This window comes from Saccostrea cucullata, unplaced genomic scaffold (assembly GCF_032062105.1).
Source record: "Saccostrea cucullata isolate Sc308-1 unplaced genomic scaffold, CSIRO_AGI_Scuc_v1 ctg1968, whole genome shotgun sequence".
Lineage (NCBI taxonomy): Eukaryota > Metazoa > Mollusca > Bivalvia > Ostreida > Ostreidae > Saccostrea > Saccostrea cuccullata.
In genome coordinates, this window is record NW_026921187.1 from 96,803 (window position 1) to 118,220 (window position 21,418).

General features: G+C 33.8%; 1 protein-coding gene across 1 annotated transcript in view; it reads left to right on the forward strand.

The window, feature by feature from the left end:
• LOC134259403 (uncharacterized) overlaps nucleotides 1-21,418 on the forward strand; it is a 76,133-nt gene that overhangs the window by 24,583 nt on the left and 30,132 nt on the right. Inside the window, 1 exon segment of the mRNA XM_062741987.1 lies at nucleotides 23-172. Coding sequence (XP_062597971.1) covers nucleotides 23-172 — 150 coding nt within the window.

Genomic DNA, 21,418 nt, shown 5'->3' on the forward strand with positions numbered 1-21,418 from the left:
GTATTGAATTTTCTTCTTTCAGCTGACAATGAGAGTGACACAGGATATGACCCCAGTTTTCTGTCTTCCCTGAGGGCTGGGGTTAGGGGGGTGGGAGGAATATCGGACCCCGAGGATGGAGGAAGGGGAGAGGAGGAGGAGAGCCTGAATCTCAACAGTGATGGCGAAAAAGGTCAGTGGTCAACTCTGATCCAATTTAGGCCATTCTGTATTTAAGGGACTCCGACCCTCAGCCAGGAAGGACAACTCTTTAATTTATAATTTAATTCAAAAAGTCTTTAAATTAAGCTTGAAAATTACATATTTTCATGCAACAATTTTCATTATATTCCTCTCAATGTGCTTTAAGGGGAGACAGGGCACATGTTACATGACTCAAAAGACATGTTACGTCATAGTCGATGCTGATATATATGTTAAACGTTGTTAAAATCAACAGTTCTTGTGTAATTTTATTCTAAAATTGGTTTTTAAACATTTATTTTTCCAAAATAAATATTTAAGATTTTTAAAGATCTTGCCAACATTTAGATATTGTGAAATTGCAAAATCCACACATCCTTTTCTCTTTACCTTGCAGTCTGACGTGAGTGACGTCATAAGGCCGGTTTACACTATGCATCTTGACACATGCATCTAAACTCATGCTTCAATTTTGCCTCATGCATCTTCTTATTTACACTATGTGTCTTGATGCATGCATCTTTAGAATACTTTGTAAAGACGAAATTTCTCTACTTAAAAAAATAACAATACCTTCAAATTTCATTTCCAGATTTATTTTAGCTGAACAAATCATTCTTAATTTCCTTTTTATGATAATTCTTGGAAGATATAATTTATATTTATTCCAAAACAAAAACTCCTCTATATTATAATAATCAAATAAGTTTTTTCTAATTGTAGTTTTAATCAGTATTTTCTGTTTTTGAGTATCTTGGGAAGCTATTTTTGAAAGTATATGAAAAAAATAAGGCTCATGATTCAATATCAACTCTGACCTTTCTTTTCATTGGTCAGTTCCATGCATCTTGAAGCACGGAATAGAACAAGTTCTATTCCATCGTTCAAGATGCAACACCCATTTAATTTGACACAAGGGGCTTTTACACTGTGAATCTTGACACATGCATCCAAGATGCATGTGTCAAGATGCATAGTGTAAACCGGCCTATAGACGTAGTGTTGAATTCTCAGTGCAGCGAGATCAAGTACACATTAGTGCACCCGTCATGATCAATTTTATTTCATAATAAACAGGTCACAGTCAATGTATTGTGATACATTTCTGAAGCAGATTTTTTAAATTAATATTTTTTCATGTTTAGGCCACACCAATTTAATTTCTTGGTCTTCGGATTTTTGACAGAAAAAATTGGGGTGAACGAGCGATTTGAAAATTTTAAAATTAAAAGGCTGAAATTTAAAAACGGAGGAGCGGTATAGAATTAAATGAGGCGAGCGATAATATTTTATTTTTTAAAAACCTGTTTATTTCAATTCATAGTGATTCAAGTAGGAATCACACATCATGTAAATGTCCAATCATAACATTTTATCTTTTACACCTTTTGGGCAGAATATTTTTCCCCTATGGGAATGGTCTCTGTGAATATTTTCACAAAGTTGAAATAAAGCTTGAATAAATGAATATTGTTCATAAAGATCAGAAATATGAGAGTCTGTATCATCCAGAAGATGTTCAGTACTTCAGCAATGGACACACACAGGTGGGAGGTAGTGCTTTGAAGTAGTTGAAAAATAACTGTGCAGTTTGTGACCTCCTTGACTACTATTTCTGGATCCTCTATGTCCTCTGGTACCAGGTATACTAATGATCCTCTTTGAAACGAATTAATAGCTCCTCCTGCAATAACTTTCCATTATGAAAAAGCAGTCTCACAATATATCAATCTAAAATAAATTTAAGCTTGTAGGTATCTGAAACTGCAATTCAAACCATAAACAGATAATGAAACATCCCGTCTACTTACCTTTTTTTCACTAAAGTGTGGACACATCTGTGTTTTGACCACTCTCCACATACAATAATATCTCAAACTTCTGGGTCTTCAACATTTCCCTGTTTTTCTATCATCTGTGTCTTTTCCATACACCTATTAAATGTTTTATGAAAAGTCAGATTCAAATAAGATTTTACAAAGTTATGCCCTTACATGACAATTGTAAAAAGGAATGCAATTAACATTTCATTTGACATAATATCTCTGCTTCTTAATTTTTTATAATATCTATTTCATTAAGCTTGTGAAAAACACTTCTGTATGGTACACATGGCAGTTTAATGCATTATTTCATATACATAAGATGCTTTAAACAAAGATACAAAGTTAATGTAAGTTTTTGAGTAGTGATCAATTGCACAAACTTACATGAAAGTGTAGTAGATATTTCAGAAACATTGATATCAGCATTGACTGCAAGAATGAATTGGCCTTGTTGGTTTTCACGTAAACGCATTTAAACGATCGAATCAGTGTCTTTTAAAAAAAAAAACAGTAAACACATTTTTCAAACAGTTCGAAGAACGTTGACTTCCCCTTGTAAAATTTGTAACAGTGTTTTTCATAATAACTCCTCCTTCCTGATCATTAATTTTTGCCACGAGCACAGGCATTCTTGATATATTTCTATGCTAAACTCACTAGAATACTGACAATCCGGCACCAAAGATTTGTGATACGGTCAGTGTAATTCAGAAAAAGACACGTGCGTTTTTGAAAGCCTTGATTTAAAATGCAACCGTGACTTGGAATGAAAAAATAAAAGTAAAGAGTCGAAAATGATGCGGAAAATGGAACAAAAAATTCCGGATGCGGGAAATCTTTTTTAATATTATTTTTTGGAAAGTTATAAATTACATGCGCGCGGGTCCGGCGACCAAGATATTGAATTGGTGTGGCCTTAGTAGCAGAGATTCTCTCTATTTAGATAATTTTGCGTGCTTATGTTTTCGTGTGACGTCACAATTGATTTCCCGCACTCGGAAAATGCAAACGTGAAGCATTTTTATCATGCATACGTCTAATTCAACGATGTCCTGTGCGATATTGAGGTAAGTTTCACCCTTCGATATTTATGCAGTTAATAATTACGATGAAGGACTGACATTCAATCGTAAATTTAGCAATATTTATTGACAGAATTTTTTCCAAAATGAGGTTTTTGTTGTTGAAGCTGCCTTGAAAAGTTAAGAAATTATCCCACTCAGATGCTATGTGAAATTAAAACAAATGCTTTCAGATAATTCAAACACTATGAATATTCTAAAATATTTGAGTATATAGTGTTATCAAACATATTTATTATTTGTGCGCAAAAAATCGCATTATGGACTCTGTAACAGACCCGTAAACATGAAGTATCGAAACTCCATACAAACACTATACAGGGTGATATTTGTGAGGCGATATCTTTTAAATTAGTCAAGTAATCTCATGACAGGACCAGTTTAAAATGTTAAGTACATATCAGATTAATAATATAAAAAATACGAAAAAAATTCATTGACAGGAATTTTTTTAGCTCAAGGTCCTGTTCCTCCTTAATGTGATTTAATTTTCAAGCTTCATTTAAAGACTTTTTGAATTAAATTATAAATTAACGAGTTGTCCTTCCTAGCTGAGGGTCGGAGTCCCTTAAAATGCACCTTAGTTTTTGACACCTATCAGAAAACAAAAAGAATCATGAGTGCTTAATTCTTATTCTGATCAAAATCTTTAAATTCTGTCAATTTCATTAAGGATTTATCTACTATATGTCATACAGTAAAACTCGTTCAGTATGAACACGGATATTGTGAATTCACGGATATAGCGACGTGATCTTGGATCCCCAACTATATAAACTGATGAATTCCTTATATGGATTTAACGAATTACAGATATAGCAAAGTATTTTCATAGGTTTTACTGTATGAGGAACAATATACTGAATATAGTAGGCACTTAATGCCTTGATGTTGTTGGAGAATAAATCTCTCTACAAGAAAAATAAATTGATAAAAGCAAATCCTTAAGTCATCATTTTTATGCATGACTGTAATGTCTGTGTTTTATTTTGCATCTTGTGTGTTTTTCGCAAATAGTAACAGAGACAAAACTTTATTTAAATATTTGTCTCTTAAGTGTTGACCATTGGTTTTAATTACTGTCATAAGTATGCTGCTTCAATATTTAAGTATATTCCTTCTATTTGCTCTTGTACGTGAGTTTTTTTTTTCAACAACCAAAAAACCCCTCTTTCAAGCCCTTTCATAATTATAGATCTCATGTGAGAAAGAAAATTTACCGTTATGATTCATCCTGTATAATTTTTAAAAAAGACTGAAATTATCTTGAAAATTGATGACAAAATTCTGTAAGTCACATGTCCAATATGAAAGGGCACGCGGCTGTTTTGTTCACTTTTTGGTGAAATATACACATTCTTTATAGGTCTTGTGCCAAGCATGTGACAGATTTTTTTTTTATCCCCCTAGAAAATTCATAGTGTAAGATTTCACTTTTTTGCTTTAAAAATGGATGTGCTTCACCATGTGTAAAGCACTGTCAGGGGAAAAAGATATGTCCAATTCTGTGAAAATTTTGTTGACTTTAGTTCCCAAGAATTTGCAAATCATTCAATGAAATTGATGTTCATAATGCAAGTTACATATCTAAGTTTATAATATGTCAGAGGTAAATACAGTTTTGGACATAGTGAATTTACAGATTAAGCAAACTTAATATTTTTATACCCGCACTTTCGAAAGAAAGTTCGGGTATATTGTTGTTACTCATGTCCGTCCGTCCGTCCGTCCGTCCGTCCGTCCGTCCGTCCGTCTGTCACACTTTCTTCCCTGAACTCCTCCTACATTTTTCACAGTAGCTTAATCATCCTTTGGGAGATGGTTGGGGGTGTCATGTAGATGTGCAGTAAGGTTTCGGAATTTTGATTTTGCCCCGGGGGATCAAATGGGGGTCGAAAAATGACGTTTTTTATACAAAAAGCCCCTTCTTCCCTGAACTCCTCCTACATTTTTCACAGTAGCTTAATCATCCTTTGGGATATGGTTGGGGGTGTCATGTAGATGTGCAGTAAGGTTTCGGAATTTTGATTTTGCCCCGGGGGATCAAATGGGGGTCGAAAAATGACGTTTTTTATACAAAAAGCCCCTTCTTCCCTGAACTCCTTCTACATTTTACTCAGCAGCCTAATCATCTTTTGAGAGATGGTTGGTGGTGTCATGTAGATGTGCAGTAAGATTTCGGAATTTTGATTTTGCCCCGGGGGATCAAATGGGGGTCGAAAAATGACGTTTTTTATACAAAAAGCCCCTTCTTCCCTGAACTCCTTCTACATTTTACTCAGCAGCCTAATCATCTTTTGAGAGATGGTTGGTGGTGTCATGTAGATGTGCAGTAAGGTTTCGGAATTTTGATTTTGCCCCGGGGGATCAAATGGGGGTCGAAAAAAGATGTTTTTTATACAAAAAGCCCCTTCTTCCCTGAACTCCTTCTACATTTTACTCAGCAGCCTAATCATCTTTTGAGAGATGGTTGGTGGTGTCATGTAGATGTGCAGTAAGATTTCGGAATTTTGATTTTGCCCCGGGGGATCAAATGGGGGTCGAAAAATGACGTTTTTTATACAAAAAGCCCCTTCTTCCCTGAACTCCTTCTACATTTTACTCAGCAGCCTAATCATCTTTTGAGAGATGGTTGGTGGTGTCATGTAGATGTGCAGTAAGGTTTCGGAATTTTGATTTTGCCCCGGGGGATCAAATGGGGGTCGAAAAATGACGTTTTTTATACAAAAAGCCCCTTCTTCCCTGAACTCCTTCTACATTTTACTCAGCAGCCTAATCATCTTTTGAGAGATGGTTGGTGGTGTCATGTAGATGTGCAGTAAGGTTTCGGAATTTTGATTTTACCCCGGGGGATCAAATGGGGGTCGAAAAATGATGTTTTTTATACAAAAAGCCCCTTCTTCTCTGAACTCCTTCTATATTTTACTCAGCAGCCTAATCATCTTTTGAGAGATGGTTGGTGGTGTCATGTAGATGTGCAGTAAGGTTTCGGAATTTTGATTTTGCCCCGGGGGATCAAATGGGGGTCGAAAAATGACGTTTTTTTATACAAAAAGCCCCTTCTTCCCTGAACTCCTTCTACATTTTACTCAGCAGCCTAATCATCTTTTGAGAGATGGTTGGTGGTGTCATGTAGATGTGCAGTAAGGTTTCGGAATTTTGATTTTGCCCCGGGGGATCAAATGGGGGTCGAAAAATGACGTTTTTTATACAAAAAGCCCCTTCTTCTCTGAACTCCTTCTACATTTTACTCAGCAGCCTAATCATCTTTTGAGAGATGGTTGGTGGTGTCATGTAGATGTGCAGTAAGGTTTCGGAATTTTGATTTTACCCCGGGGGATCAAATGGGGGTCGAAAAATGATGTTTTTTATACAAAAAGCCCCTTCTTCCCTGAACTCCTTCTACATTTTACTCAGCAGCCTTATCATATTTTAAGAGATGGTTGGTGGTGTCATGTAGATGTGCAGTAAGGTTTCGGAATTTTCATTTTGCCCGGGGGGTGGGGGGATGGGGATCAAATCGAGGTAGAATTTTTATATATATTTTTTTTTACATATATTTGACATGTTTAATCACCCTGCTTTCAAGAACTTCCCTAATATCTTATGCTGCAATAGCTTTAAACCATGATCATTTAGAAAATGATTGGTTTGTTTTGTGTATGTGTAAAATGGTTTCAAAATTTGAATTTTCATATGGATGGCAAAAAGAGGCTGGAATAATATGGCACCTCCCTAACCCTGGTGGTCATGATTTGTACAAACTTGAATCTACACCTCTTGAGAATATTTCCATATTAATCATGCTCTTGGTGTTCCTGAAAAGAAGAACTTTAAAGATGTGTTTCCTTTTATTCCTAAAAAAAACTTTGATCCCTAATTGTGGCCTGACCCTAGCCTGAGGTGATGATTTGAAAAACTAGAAATATGTCTATAGGACATGAATGTTCCGCCAGATGTGTATTACTAATGGTACATTAAACAAGAGGCCCATGGGCCACATCGCTCACCTGAGTACTGAAGCTAAGAAAAAGTAGAAATTGGTTTATAATTGAAAAGTTAAAATCCAAAAGTAATCCCATGATCAATCATGGATTTGCTTTTCTTCAAAGAATTTTCCATATATTTCTATGTAAAACTTTGGTCGGCCATTTTGGCCCCACCCTACCCCCTGGGGTCATGATTTGTACAAATTTTTGAATCTACACTACCTGAAGATGCTTCCATATAAATATGATGAATTATGGATTTGTCATTCTTGAGAAGAAGATTTTTAAAGAATTTTCCCATAAATTTCTATGTAAAACTTTGGTCGGCCTTTTTGGCCCCGCCCTACCCCCAGGGTCATGATTTGAACAAACTTGAATCTTCACTACCTGAGGATGCTTCCATATAAATTTGATGAATTATGGCTTTGTCATTCTTGAGAAGAAGATTTTTAAAGAATTTTCCTATATATTTCTATGTAAAACTTTGATCAGCCATTTTGGCCCTGCCCTACCCCCGGGGGTCATGATTTGAACAAACTTGAATCTACACTATCTGAGGATGTTACTCCATAAGTTTCATCTTTCCTGGCACAGTGGTTCTTGAGAAGAAGATTTTTAAAGAATTTTTCAATATATTTCTATATAAAACTTTAGTCGGCCATTTTGGCCCTGCCCTTAACCCGGGGGTCATGATTTGAACACATTTGAATATTCACTACCTGAGGATGTTAACCCATAAGTTTCATCTTTCCTGGCATAGTGGTTCTTGAGAAGAAGATTTTTAAAACATGCCACCAAATTTTCATTAATTCCCAATTATCTCCCCTTGAATGAGGGCATGGCCCTTCATTTGAAAAAACTTGAATCCCCTTCACCCAAGGATGCTTTGTGGCAAGTTTGGTTGAAATGGCCCAGTGGTTCTTGAGAAGAAGTCGAAAATGTGAAAAGTTTACAGACAGCTAGACAGACAGACGGACGCCGGACAAAATATGATCAGAAAAGCTCACTTGAGCCTTCAGCTCAGGTGAGCTAAAAACTAAAAACTAAAATTTGTATTTGTGTATAAAGTTTGATGAAAATATCTTAAACAGTTTTTTTTTTCAGAATTGAAACTAAAATATAAATAAATTGGATACATATAGATAATAAATTCTCATCAAATTATGTATAAGTGCATGTTAAACATAAAGATGTCTTAAATTATTTCTTAAAAACTAAGCAAAATACATATTAAAGAGGAGGGAGGTCAAGGTCACAGGAATGTGCAAGATGAAGTTTTTGATGCACTGAATAGCTCTCACTAATACATATTAGCTTATTATGTTTGATAAAAATATCTTTAATGATTTAATAAAAGTGAGCTTAACACTTTGTTTTAAGAAAAGAGAAGTCAAAGGAAAGGTTGTGGTCAAAATGTTGTTCTAGCTGAAAAGCTTACATCAGTGTGAATTTACTATTATCAAATGAATTTTGATAAAAATATAATTAATGGTTTATTTGAAACTTAGATAAACACATATTTTAAAAAGTGAGGTCAAGGTCAAAAGAAAATTCAAGGTCAAAATAAGTTAATGCAATAATAGCTCTCATCAGTATGTATTAGCATATGAAGTTTGATTAATATATCTTGAACTGTTTATTCAAAACTGATCTAGTCTAAGACAGTGATGTCAAGATCACAAAAAATATATTTTTAGCATATTGGTCACAGTCAAGGTCACAAGGTCACTGGCCGTGGTGTTAAAAGAAAAGTTAAGTAAAGGTCAAAGGAAAGTAAAGGTAAACAAGATGTGTTTGTGAAACACTATGCGCCCGGCGGAAACAAAGTTCAAAAAATATATTTTTAGCATATTGGTCACAGTCAAGGTCACAAGGTCACTGGCCGTGGTGTCATTTGAAAGAACTTAATCAGTGGAGTATGCATCCCAAATATGAAGTCCCTATCTACTATGGTTCAAAAGTTATGGCAAAAAGTGTAAAAAGCTATTTTTAGCATATAAGTCACAGTCAAGGTCACAAGATCATTGACCTTGTTGTCAACTGAAAGGGCTTTATTAGAGGAGTATGCATACCAAATATCAAGTCCCTATCTCCTATGGTTAAAAAGTTATGACAAACAGTGGAAAAAACTATTTTTAGCATATAGGTCACAGTCAAGGTCACAAGGTTATTGACCTTGATGTCATTTGAAAGGACTTAAATAGTGGAGTATGCATACCAAATATGAAGTCTCTATCTCTTATTGTTCAAAAGTTATGGCCAAAGTTAAAGTTGACAACAGACAAACAGACAAACAGATAAACAGACAAACAGACAGGACAAAAACAATATATGCCCGGGATCTATCGATCCGGGCGCATAAAAAATATTGCCACAGTTGGATAGTTTACATCAGTATATGCATCAGCATATGAACTTTGATAAAATATCTAGAAAGTAATTTCTTTGAGCTCGATGGAAATAGACAGATGGAAGGGTGGAGGACGGACATGACAAAAACTAATACATGTATTCCTAATCATGGCGTAGCATAAAAAACTTGAATATACATTATATGAGGAATTGTTTCCATATCAAGATTATACATGCAAATTCAAAGAATTGTGGTCCTTTGCTTTCTGTGTTTAAGTGAATGGGATGCCATAATTTATGGCAGATTGTGTATCAAATATGCATCCCTATCATATGTCACTTTATGAAAATTAGGTCAAAGGGGGGAAATCATCGCATGCTCGAAATATTTTGTTGCAGGTAAAGTACATGTCAAATATGAAAGACCCATCTCTTTTCAATCAAAAGTTATATATATATATATATAAATATATAATATAATATTTTTGAAAAGTAGGTTAAACTTCTACGTCAAGATCAGAAAGTCAAAAGTCATGATATATTTAGAAAAGTCTTTTCACATGTAATATACATGTATAATTTAAATGCCATATCTTTTCTCTTTCAAAATGATTAATTTAAAATGTTATTTTTTGGAAAGTAGGTAAAAGTTTGAGGTCAAGGTCTCACTTGGGTTAAAAAATCATAGTACATTTAGAAAGTTTTGTGGTAATGTATACATGTGAAATATAAAAGCCCTATCTCATATTATTCAAAAGTTATGATCAAGGTTAAATTTATTGTGACAGATGCACATACTGTCAAAGATGGCCAAACTGACAGACAAATAAGATTTATTATTACCTAACTTACTATCTAAATTATAATTAGGCATTTTGAACTGTTTCACGGTTTACTTTATGTTTTTGCGTGATCATGAAACAGTGAACTGTTGACCGGTCCACAGAATGAACTGTTGACTGGTTAAAGCGTCATTGTGATATTCAAGCGTTTTGATGCCCTTACCAAACTGATATGTTTGCTGCAGGCCTGCAGCAAGTCTGCTGCAAGCTTGCAGCAAACAAAATTGTTCGCAGGAAGAAAATTTTCTTGTTCGCAGATGATTGCCGCTTAAGCTGCGATCTTGCGGCAAACATTGCAGCAATTGCTGCAAGCTTGCAGCAAATTCGCAGGAACCCAACATGTTTGCAGGAACATAGCAAGAAACATACACGCCAATTTAATTTTCGCAGCAAGTTCGCAGGAAACTTTTCACAATTCAAATGTTTGCAGGAAGTTCGCAAGAACAGTAAACAAGTCAAATCAGCCAATGAAACGCAGATTGTACTGGGTCAACACAAAACTGGCCATTTTGAAATGTTGGAATTGAAGTTGTACATGTTTCAGTATTTTGGTAGGAATATACATCGATTTGAATGATTAAAAGTGCCAAACTCTGGATGTAGGTGTTCATTCTATCAATGATATCTAATTGGTAAGAAATGATTTTGATTTATTTTGATATTTGAAAGAATATTTCTTAAAAGCACGTTTGAGTAACTGGTGTAAATGCTATGTCAAATCTAAATCTGTTTCTTATGAATTTCAGTCCTCTTTTTGATATCACATATGTATACTTCTTAAAAGTATTAATGGACCCAAATCAGTTAAATGTTATCAAATTAATTAGTAAATGTGTAATCACAAAAATATTCATTAAAAATTATATGTAAAGTTCTTAAAGTTCTGTTCATATAAAAAGCTATCATGCACTTTCATTTTAACAGGTCTGGACGATTTCTAAATATGGAAGTCAAGAACGATAACCGAAAGTTGCTATAAATGGACATCAAGTAAACGATATTATTTTTCTGACCAATCAGACAACAGCATTTTTACACACCCCAAAACATATTTTAAAAGAACAAAAAGATAACACGTGCTTTTGTTTTTTTCCTCAAAAAGATTTTTTCAACAAAAAATCAGTAGAAGTAAGATGAAAATTTTTGAAGAATAAAGTTTTCCCCACATTTTTACCGTGAACAACCTTGACATTTTTATTTCCCTAAAGAAAAAATAATGTATGATAGAATATACGCAGGTAAAGATCGCACCAGCAAGTTCCTATCAAGTTCAATTATAACATTTACCAGAATATATTATATGTTGGTAAATATAATTTTGCTTATCCGTCCGATTTTCATCGATAATGCTTAAATTCCATGTGTATGATCAACTCACACAAGTGTTTATCGTATGGGCTATACACATACAGTTTTAAATCATCACGGGTTTCATGAGCGCCGAATACTGAGCTATGCAGACTTTAAATGGGTATAGGGAAAGGCTTATAAAGTGGAGAAAATGTAAATATACATGAATGCGTTTTATCCCAATATCTTACCTCGCATATCAGAAAAAGCATGGACTATTTTATTTAAAAAAAAATGAAATACTCAAAAAATAATAAAGACTGATATCTTTTCGATAAGATTTTTATATCAAGCTATAAAAACTGAAAATTTTCCGTATTTAAATCAAATTTTTAACGTACGTTAAACTTTTAGGATTGCTACCTCCTAGTGAGAGATTTTTTATCCCACTTAAAACGTATTCTAAGCTTTCAAGTCGTGTTTGTTCACGGTAGAATTGTCATAAATATTATTTTATTCCCAAATGCGCATTTAGTTTGCAAAAAGTTTGTTCTAAAAAAATCTTTTAAGCAAAAAACTTAATAACCACGTGTTTTATTTATTTTCTCATGGGTTTGTCTAAATGCTGTTATCTGATTGGTCAGAAGGACCAGCGCCTTGTTTATTCTTTGTATTTATAGCAATTCACGGTTATCGTTCTTGACTTCCATATTTAGAAATCGTCCAGACCTGTTTAAAAAGGTATGAAAACTTTGTCTAGGAACGTAAAGAGGGCCTATCATAACTTCATAAAACTGCATCTTTTCAGAAACGTGTGGTGGATTTTCTCTAGACTTAACAGATTTAGGTCAGGACAAAGGCTTTCTGTGAACTTGCTGCTTGTACAAAGGAATGTGCCAAAACCATAAGGAAATTGTTTGCTGCAAGTTAGCAGCAATGTTTGCTGCAAGCTTGCTGCAATGTTTGCGGCAGGCTTGCAGCAATGTTTGCGGCAGGCTTGCAGCAATGTTTGCCGCAAGCTTGCAGCAAGGTTCCCTTATTTGGAAAATCCAATGTTTGCTGCAGACTTGCAGCAAACCTCATTTGCATGGTAAAATGTTTGCAGCAAGCTTGCTGCAGACTTGCCGCTAACTTGCTGCAAACACCAAGGCTTTGTATAGATTGTCATGCTTTCTTTGGCTACATTGCCACAAGCTTGCAGCAATGTCTGCTGCAAGCTTGCAGCAATGTTTGCTGCAGACTTGCAGCAAATATTTGCAGGAAGGCAATATTTTCGGTAAGGGTGATCACGACATCACTATTTACCTGCTCTATAATGAATTAAATTTAAACAAAACACACAAACAATAAATTTATTATTAGTATTACTTTAAAATAAAAATATTAATTTAGTCGCTTAAGATCTTTATATTATGTATTCAGCTAATTAATAGACAAGTATGTGAATAAACAATTGTGAAAACTTTTTATTGATTGTTTGTGTGTTTTTATTACAATTTAATTAATTATATAGTAGGTTAGGTAATAAAACACTTATTCAATGACTACTCGATGAAACAGTCAAACTGTTGTCCCTCAGTAGTACGTGGGGGAGACCTGGGAAACTGTTGCCCTTGGCCTTCGGCCTTGGGCAACAGTTTCCCAGGTCTCCCCCACTACCTCGGGACAACAGTTTGACTCACAGTTTACCTCGTAGTCATTAAATAAGTGTATAATTTCCCTCCCTTTCCCCCAAAACGGGGGACAATAATGCCCTTGCTGTTCTTGAGAAGAAGATTTATGATGGAAAAAATCCCCTGCATATTTCTTAACGCAAATCAATATTGTGTTTTTATGTCATTTAATTGTTTGTTTGTTGTTAAACATCCCTCTCAGGAATTTTTCACTCAAGACACCCCCACTTGAAAAATAATGAGGACAAGTCGGATTTGAGGTCAACATTCATTTTAGGAGTTTTCAACCATTAAGACGTAAAGAGACAGGAACTCGATACTTCCCTTCACCCCATCCCAGACCCCTGTTTATATTCATGACATGTATGCAAACTACTGCTTGTTTTACATTTTTAAAAAAATATGTTAATAGCCTATATACAAATACTTTAATGTGGTCCATCTCTTTGAATGATTTTCATTCCTAATTCTAGGAGGATAGGTTGATGAATGAAATGTCAAGCAATCTTATCATTGATGCACTTTTATTTCATTTAATGCAGTCATATTGTGAACATTTCCAGTTAGAATCATTAGGAGAGTGGGGATGACCTCCAGGGGGTTCAAAACCTTTATACCATTAAATTTACATAACATAATAACACAAAAAGCGCAAAATTATGTATTGTCAAATGGAAAAAGTTTCCTACTATTTTGGAGTCACATGATCATTTGCCATTACTGTTTACAGGGACTGGAAGTGTATCTTGAGATCCCCGCCCCCCCCCCCCCCCCGAATTTGCAGGACTATAATATAAAAAAGACTTTGGATGCCCTCCACCCTAGAAAACAGACACCACCATAACTTCTCCTTTTATTTGCTTCTCAGAAAATTCTGGTCTGGAAGTCCCCCCTCCCTCTCAGAAAAAAATTCTGTATTTTGTAACTGAATGTAACGTCGATAACGGGCGATAACTCTTTAGAATGTGAAATTCGTCTTATTGCAGCATCGGATGACCTTTGATCCTTTAAACTTTAACCTAACCAGTTGCATTTCAGACTATTTTACCCAAATCTATTCCAAAACGTGTACTTACCGACTGCCATAGCTCCAACTTCATGAAATATAATCCAATTAAACACAAAATAATTCCAACTGACATACATGCAATGATGTGTACACAACACTAGGCCTAGTACTGCACGTGCAGTTCTATCTAAAAATGATAATGGTAAAACTAGTACTTAAGTTAGGTACGTGACGCAAGCCCAATGTGATGCAGGTCTTCAGATACATTTACAGTATAAGAACAAATTTAAAATTATTATTTACAAAAGATGTTTTATCTTAACTTTGCCATCTAGGCCTACTTCCAAAAACAGGAAAATAGGGTGTGTTTGCGCGTATGTGTGTTGATGGGAGAAGGGTGGGGGTTGACTAAATTGATTGGGTATAAATGGTATATGGCAGCTTTCAAGGTGTTTCTGCCTAATCAAGTATAAAAAAAGTTTGTACATTTTGGAAAAAATCATCAAAAACGCTTTAAACTAATTTGAATAATATTTGTTGTTGATCTATATGAGAAAATAGATTTAAAAAGTTCCAATTATGGGCCAAAAATTTACCCCCCCCCCCCCCCCCCCTTGTTTCAAACCTAATTTACATCATTAATTGAATTCTGTTGTTTAATTTCAGACTGGTAATGAATTATGAATATGAAATACATGTACCTATAAGATCGAGGCCCATGGTGACGGGTCACATGTTCACTTGAGAATATTATGCTCAATTTGATGAATACATGGAGGCCCTATTATGTAAATTATTAAATTATATTGACTTTTTCTTTGGTAAAGCCTAATTTTAGAGGAGTGTGCATTTAGAGGCAAACACCTTAGTGCGGGTATTACTGTCTCATGACAGCATCTAGTTTTTGTTATTTTTGATGATTCATCAAATTTTATAATTAATTCCTTGTAAAAAAAATTCCATCATAAGAAACTTTTAGAATTGAGGGATATAGCAAACTATAGCCAAATACAGAAATAATGATATTTACATCTTTTATATCAACTTTGTTTTAATCTAAAATTTTGAACTGACATTATTTTGAAAGCATATTTTTATGCCCCCCTTTGAAGGAGGGAGGGCATATTGCTTCGAAAAGGGGCATATTGCTTTGCTGCTGTCTGTTGGTTGGTCAGTTGGTCGGTCTGTTGGTCCACCATCAGTTTCTGTTCATTATCTTTGCAGAGGTTGAAATGAGATTTGGTATACTGATTTATCATAAAAATATCTAGGTCAAGAGCTGTTTTGGGTAAGATGGAGCCATTTTGTTCAGAGTTTTGCCCCTTGGACTTAGAAAAATTCCAGCTATCTGCAGTTTCCATTCATTTTCTTTGCAAAGGTTGCACATATTGAAATGAAATTTAGCATACCAATTTCTCATTTGAATATCTAGGTCAGCTTCTGTTTTAGGTGTGATCAAGCCATTTTGGGTAGAGTTTATTATGCCCCTTGGACTTAAAAAAATATTAATTATTTGCAGTTTATTTTCATTTTCTATGCTGAGGTTGTACATACTGATATGAAATTCAGTATACAGATTTATCATAAGAATATCTAGGCCAAGTACTGTTTTGGATATGATCTACCCATTTTTGACACAGTTACCGGTATGTCCAGTGGACTTACAAAAATTCCAATTATTTGGGGGAGGGGGGAATTGGTGCTTACAAACATCTCTTGTTTGGATATTTCAAATTCAAAATATTCAGAATATTTTTATAAACAAAAGTATTTTTTTATTTAATTAATACTTGGTAATATTGAATAGTTTTAGTATATATTATTACTTTAAAGAAAAACATATATCGCAATTTCAGTATTATATAATCAAAAACTAAATCAGTATACGTCTAAAATAAATTAAGGCATAAGTAAAGTAAATTTAGATATCCTAGACTTCGCTATAACCTAGTTTTACTGTATGTTTTGTTTGTTGTTTAATGTCCCTGTTGAGAATTTTTCACTCATATGGAGAATTGGCAGCACTCACCAATTGAAAGAAGCCAATTTGTACTTATACTCGGCACTGACATGGCCATAGAGCTGTTATTAGCAGTTGATTCAACTGGCGATGTAAGGATCAATTCCTTACTCCACAACTTTAGAGCAGTTATTAATTGCTCCAACAACCACCACCCTATTCGATACCTGTTTTATTGTGGGGTTAACGTTAGAACTTCGTGTAAAAATTTTCTTTCTGATTAAATTGTTAATGAAAATTGTGAGTAATTTGTGTTTGAACCATTCAGTAAATCAAAGCTTAACTTGCACAAAATAATGTACATGGATGCCTGCTTGACAGAATCTAAATTCTTGAACATAAACCTGATGTTTAATGAAAAGATAACTCTAACTATAAAATGAAAGAAAAAATCAAAGAGAGGTAACTCTTTTCATAACTTAAATTTATAAATATTTTTTGGCAACACTGAAATAAAAAGATTTTCTAAACATTATATATTATTTGAAAAAAAAGTTTCTTTTATGTATACATGCTTTTAAAAATTATAACAATAATATGAAATGAAATAAAGGAAAAACATTTTGTTAATTGAAATATATGGTATCCACTGAATTATGTAAGCCTGTATTATCTTCCATTTCATATAATAATTACAGAATGCTACCACTATTCAAACTTTTATCAGTTAGTATATAAGTATTTTTTTTGGCAAAGCTGTCAACTCATTGTATTTTCCAGGTATTATTTAAGGCATAAATTTATGGCAGCTTGATAATTTCTTTATTTGTTAATTACAGCCAAAAGGATGTAATGATAACTAATTCTTGAGCAGTTTTACAGTAATCTGGTCTCTAGAAAGTAATAGATGTGATAAACTTGTGTATTTTTACATAATCCTAGCATTTCCTAATCTTCCAACAGCCTTATGGGCTTTTTTGTATCTATTTGTATTGGGGCCCCAGGAGCGTGTTAAATACCTGTGACCTTTAACCCTGGTGTGATGTCATCCAGGTAAAAATCTGCTGCCATTGAATCATGACTAGAGAGATATTAATAAAGCTAGTAGTGGAATAGATAACACAGGTGAAATAAAAATTTGAAACAAGAGGATGGGAGAGAGATTACGTGGTGGATAATTAGTTGAATAGAAAGTTTATGGTTTGTCAGCGGTAGACAGGGGTTGAATAATGGCAGAGGAATGAAGAATTTGTGGAATATGGAGAAAGTTATGCACATCTGTCATTCAGTGTCTGCCTAGGATGCTAAGCATATTTATTCCACCTGAATGAAATCTTCAGAACATTTCTATTTTGTCTTTTGAATGGAATTATCATTACGCTGATTTGTTCATTCTGTGGGAGAGCTATAGACCTGTTTTATAAGTTTTTTTTTCTTTCTTCTGAAGACGAAAAGATTTTTAAAAAGAGAAGTTTTGTGAAATTTTACTGAATTTGAATTTACGGAGATAGAGTGTCAATTCATATTCAGGTGATCTGTCTTATCTGAAGAACTTATCAGTGTTTTTCTTTAATTATTGCAACTGAAATTAATGCTCGGTATGGGATAAGGTTATTTTTGAAAATTTAAAAAAATTGATTGTGAAGTGACTCTGGGATTTTTTGGAGGACCCACTCCGGTCATTGTACCATGATTCGGGGGAAACGGGAGGGACAGGGCTATGCCTCCTGGTTCATAGGACTGGATAATGGTAAGATTAATTTGTTTGATTGCCATTAAATTGACATAATTATTTCACCTCATAAAAAGTAGTAACTGATATTTTCTTCTAGTCTGATTCCAAGAAATAAAAAAAAAAGAATAAAAAGGAAAAGCCAGTTTTTGAAGTTTCAGACCAGGTTTCAAAATAAGTGTTGAAATGTAATCATTGGAGAAGTCAAGCTAATTATTGCTGGTTCATTTAATTCTGTTCCGCAGGTTAAATGTACAGATTTTTTATGTAAAGAAAGAAAATTGTCACATCATTCCATGTTTCTGGAGAAACTTAATCTCCAGGTGACTGTTGGGGGATGTAAAGATAACCGGGGCTTTGCATTATATGGATTTCACTCTATTTCAATCCTTTAATGTCATTTGGACATTGTCATTGTGTGTGAATACAATAGAAAACTGGAGAGTCATTGAAAGGGTTGTGTAAGGCAGGGCAAAGGGAAGAAAAAAGGCATGTACTTTCCAGTTGTGAGCAAAATTCAGATATTCTATTTTTTGCATGCTTTTTCTGCATGGTCTATTGATGCTTGTCATTGTCTTTCCCTTTTCATTTTTGGCATTTATGTTTAGACAATAAAATTGGCATATTTCAGTTAATATTAGTATTTAATTTCTTGGAGGAATTTATAGTAGTAAAAAATGAAAGGAATATGGCTCAATGCATTTCTGGCAGTTTGCATATTATAACATTGTCAAGAATGATTTATTATAAGAAAACAAGGGTGAAGAAAATACTTTAATAAATTTCTGAAATTGGACATAACAGTTTTGTACATTACATTGGAGGGATTTAGAGTGTTAATTAAAAAAAAAAAATCAAGGACTTTAGTCAATGTATTTTAAGAACTTCAGTTTGATCAGTACAAATTTTCTCCTTAGAGCTATTAATTAGAGTACTTCAGACATTATGAAATTAACACTATAACAATATTGATTTGGGCCAGTCTTTCCAATAACACACCTTTTATGATCTTATATGTCGAGCTGTGAATGCTTGAATCTTATGGATAATTTTTTGTGCAAATAAGATTTGTCCAACAATTACCTTGAGCGGATGCGGTTGTTAGTTTGTGGCCATTTTGCTTACAAATTGACTTGCACAGCTAGGAATTGAATTTTTTTTCTTACAATTATTGAACCCTATATTTTGTCGAATGAGTCAGGTATCGATTTTTGATCCCACAAACAAAACAATTGTAACAGATGGCAGGGCTAGGTTTCTCAGGATATCAAATACCTCCTATACAATTGTGCTCGAAACTAAATACAGTTGGGTAGATCAGGGTGAAAATGTGAATATGTCTCATCATTATACCCCCAGCTTGAAAAGTGGGAGGGTATATAGTGATCAGGATGTCCCTCCATCTGTAGTCCATCCGTTACGCTTTGGGGTACCTATCTATTATCCACAATTCCTCCGACCTTTGAATGAAATTTAATGATCGAGACTTTCACAGAATCTTTGTTACATATAGTGCCATTGTGCACCTCATATTTAATTTTTGATCCTACACTTATTTCGGGTCTCCCATCTAGCAAAACATGGACTTTGCCATTTTCTTCACATGGGAGGTGGGGGTATCATTTAGTGAGGTCATTGCTCACAGTACCTTTAGTTTTATCTTGTCTTCATAATGCAGTGCACATTAAAAAGGCAATTCAGTTGCATTAACACTTAGATACTGCATTATCTCTCTGATATGCAGTGATAGTGTCCCAAATGAAAAAAAGGGGGAAACAAAATACTATAACAAAATACTTACAAAACACGTTTTGAAAGTATTCCGATAGTATAGCAAATCACATGCAAATGAGCTAACAAAACACTATAACAAACTACTAACAAAACACTTTCACAAACTACTAACGAAACATTTTAACAAACTACTTACAAAACACTCTAACAAACCACTAACAAAACACTTTAACAAAATACTTATGAAACACTTTAACAAAATACTTACAAAACACTTTAACAAGCTACTAACAAAACGCTTTAACAAAATACTTACGAAACACTCTAACAAACTACAATGTGTACTAACAAATCATAAGCAACAAATCATCAATAAACCACTAAATTTGAATTTTTAAAATTATAATTAGCAAATTCACAAGTCTTTGAAAACATATAAACACAATTCTCATATTGAAACATAAACACCTTGTTTCACAGTATTTTGAATTCCAGGATTGACATTATTCTTCAATAGACAATAGCACACCATTCCAACATTTAAAAACTTGAGAGATATAATTCTTAAGCCATTGGCCACTTCTCCAATCACATACATATTCACAGAATTTTCAAGTATAATTATAATTCATCTTTTAATCCAGTGCTTAAAACTGATATAAGCTGGGTAGTATATGGATTAAAGGTCAATCTTAACATTGAACAAAACCCCAATAAAAACAGGCCATATATGTACACATCCACATTCACAGATCGAAGGTTATTGTAGTCCAGCATAAAAGAACTTTATATCATGCAATGAATAAATACCTCTGTTATATCCAGATACATCCTGATTATGCTTTTTCCAATCAGGGATCAATTAATATACATGTATATACTTTACATGTCCCTTCATCAATCTCTGTGTTTCTCTCTGACCTAGTGCTGGTGGTTTGAAAATTGGCGCAAAACTAGTAACACAGGATGAAAATAGATAAGTTGTTCTTGGAAGATTTTACTGCACCTAGATAATTCAACCCTAAACATATCTGTTAATCAAATGAAATGCTAACAAAATATTACTTTGATGCAGACAAGTATAATGAAACACTTTCAAAATGCAATTTCATTCTGCAGAGTGTAAAGAAACATTAATAAAACACCAACAATGTAATGAAACATTAACAAAATACCATGCCACTCCATCCTGTAAAGTCTTGCATTGATGTTTCATTAAATGCAACACTTTCAAAACATACTAAGAAAATATAAAAGTATGATTTGTTAGTGTTTTGAAGATATTTTGCAAGTATTTTGTTAGATTTCTTTTTCATTTGGGGTATGATAAGTCAGACGAGAGGTTATAAATCTATATACTGTCATAAAATTTGAATTTTCATGGAGGGACTATTCAACAGTGGCAAGTTATAAAGTGGTGAATTGGTGCTAAGGAAAATAAAGACTTGCATCTCATTTTGATTTATGGACCAATTCTTGCCCCATTATTATGTTCATCAGATGTTGCTTAGGTCTGTTGAAGTGTATATGTAGTTATGTAAGCTCGTAAATGTTTATCAACTTTTGAAACCACTCAAAAGACTGTAAGGTGTATTGTAGATAGAAGAATCAAACATAAAACTGATTTTTCTTAATAATTTTGATATTATTTTCTTCGAAAAATTATGAGAGAAAAAAAAATTGTCATCAAAATTTGTTCTCTCTCTTTCAAAAATTTTATCTTTTTATTTGTAAAAGTGGTCCCCC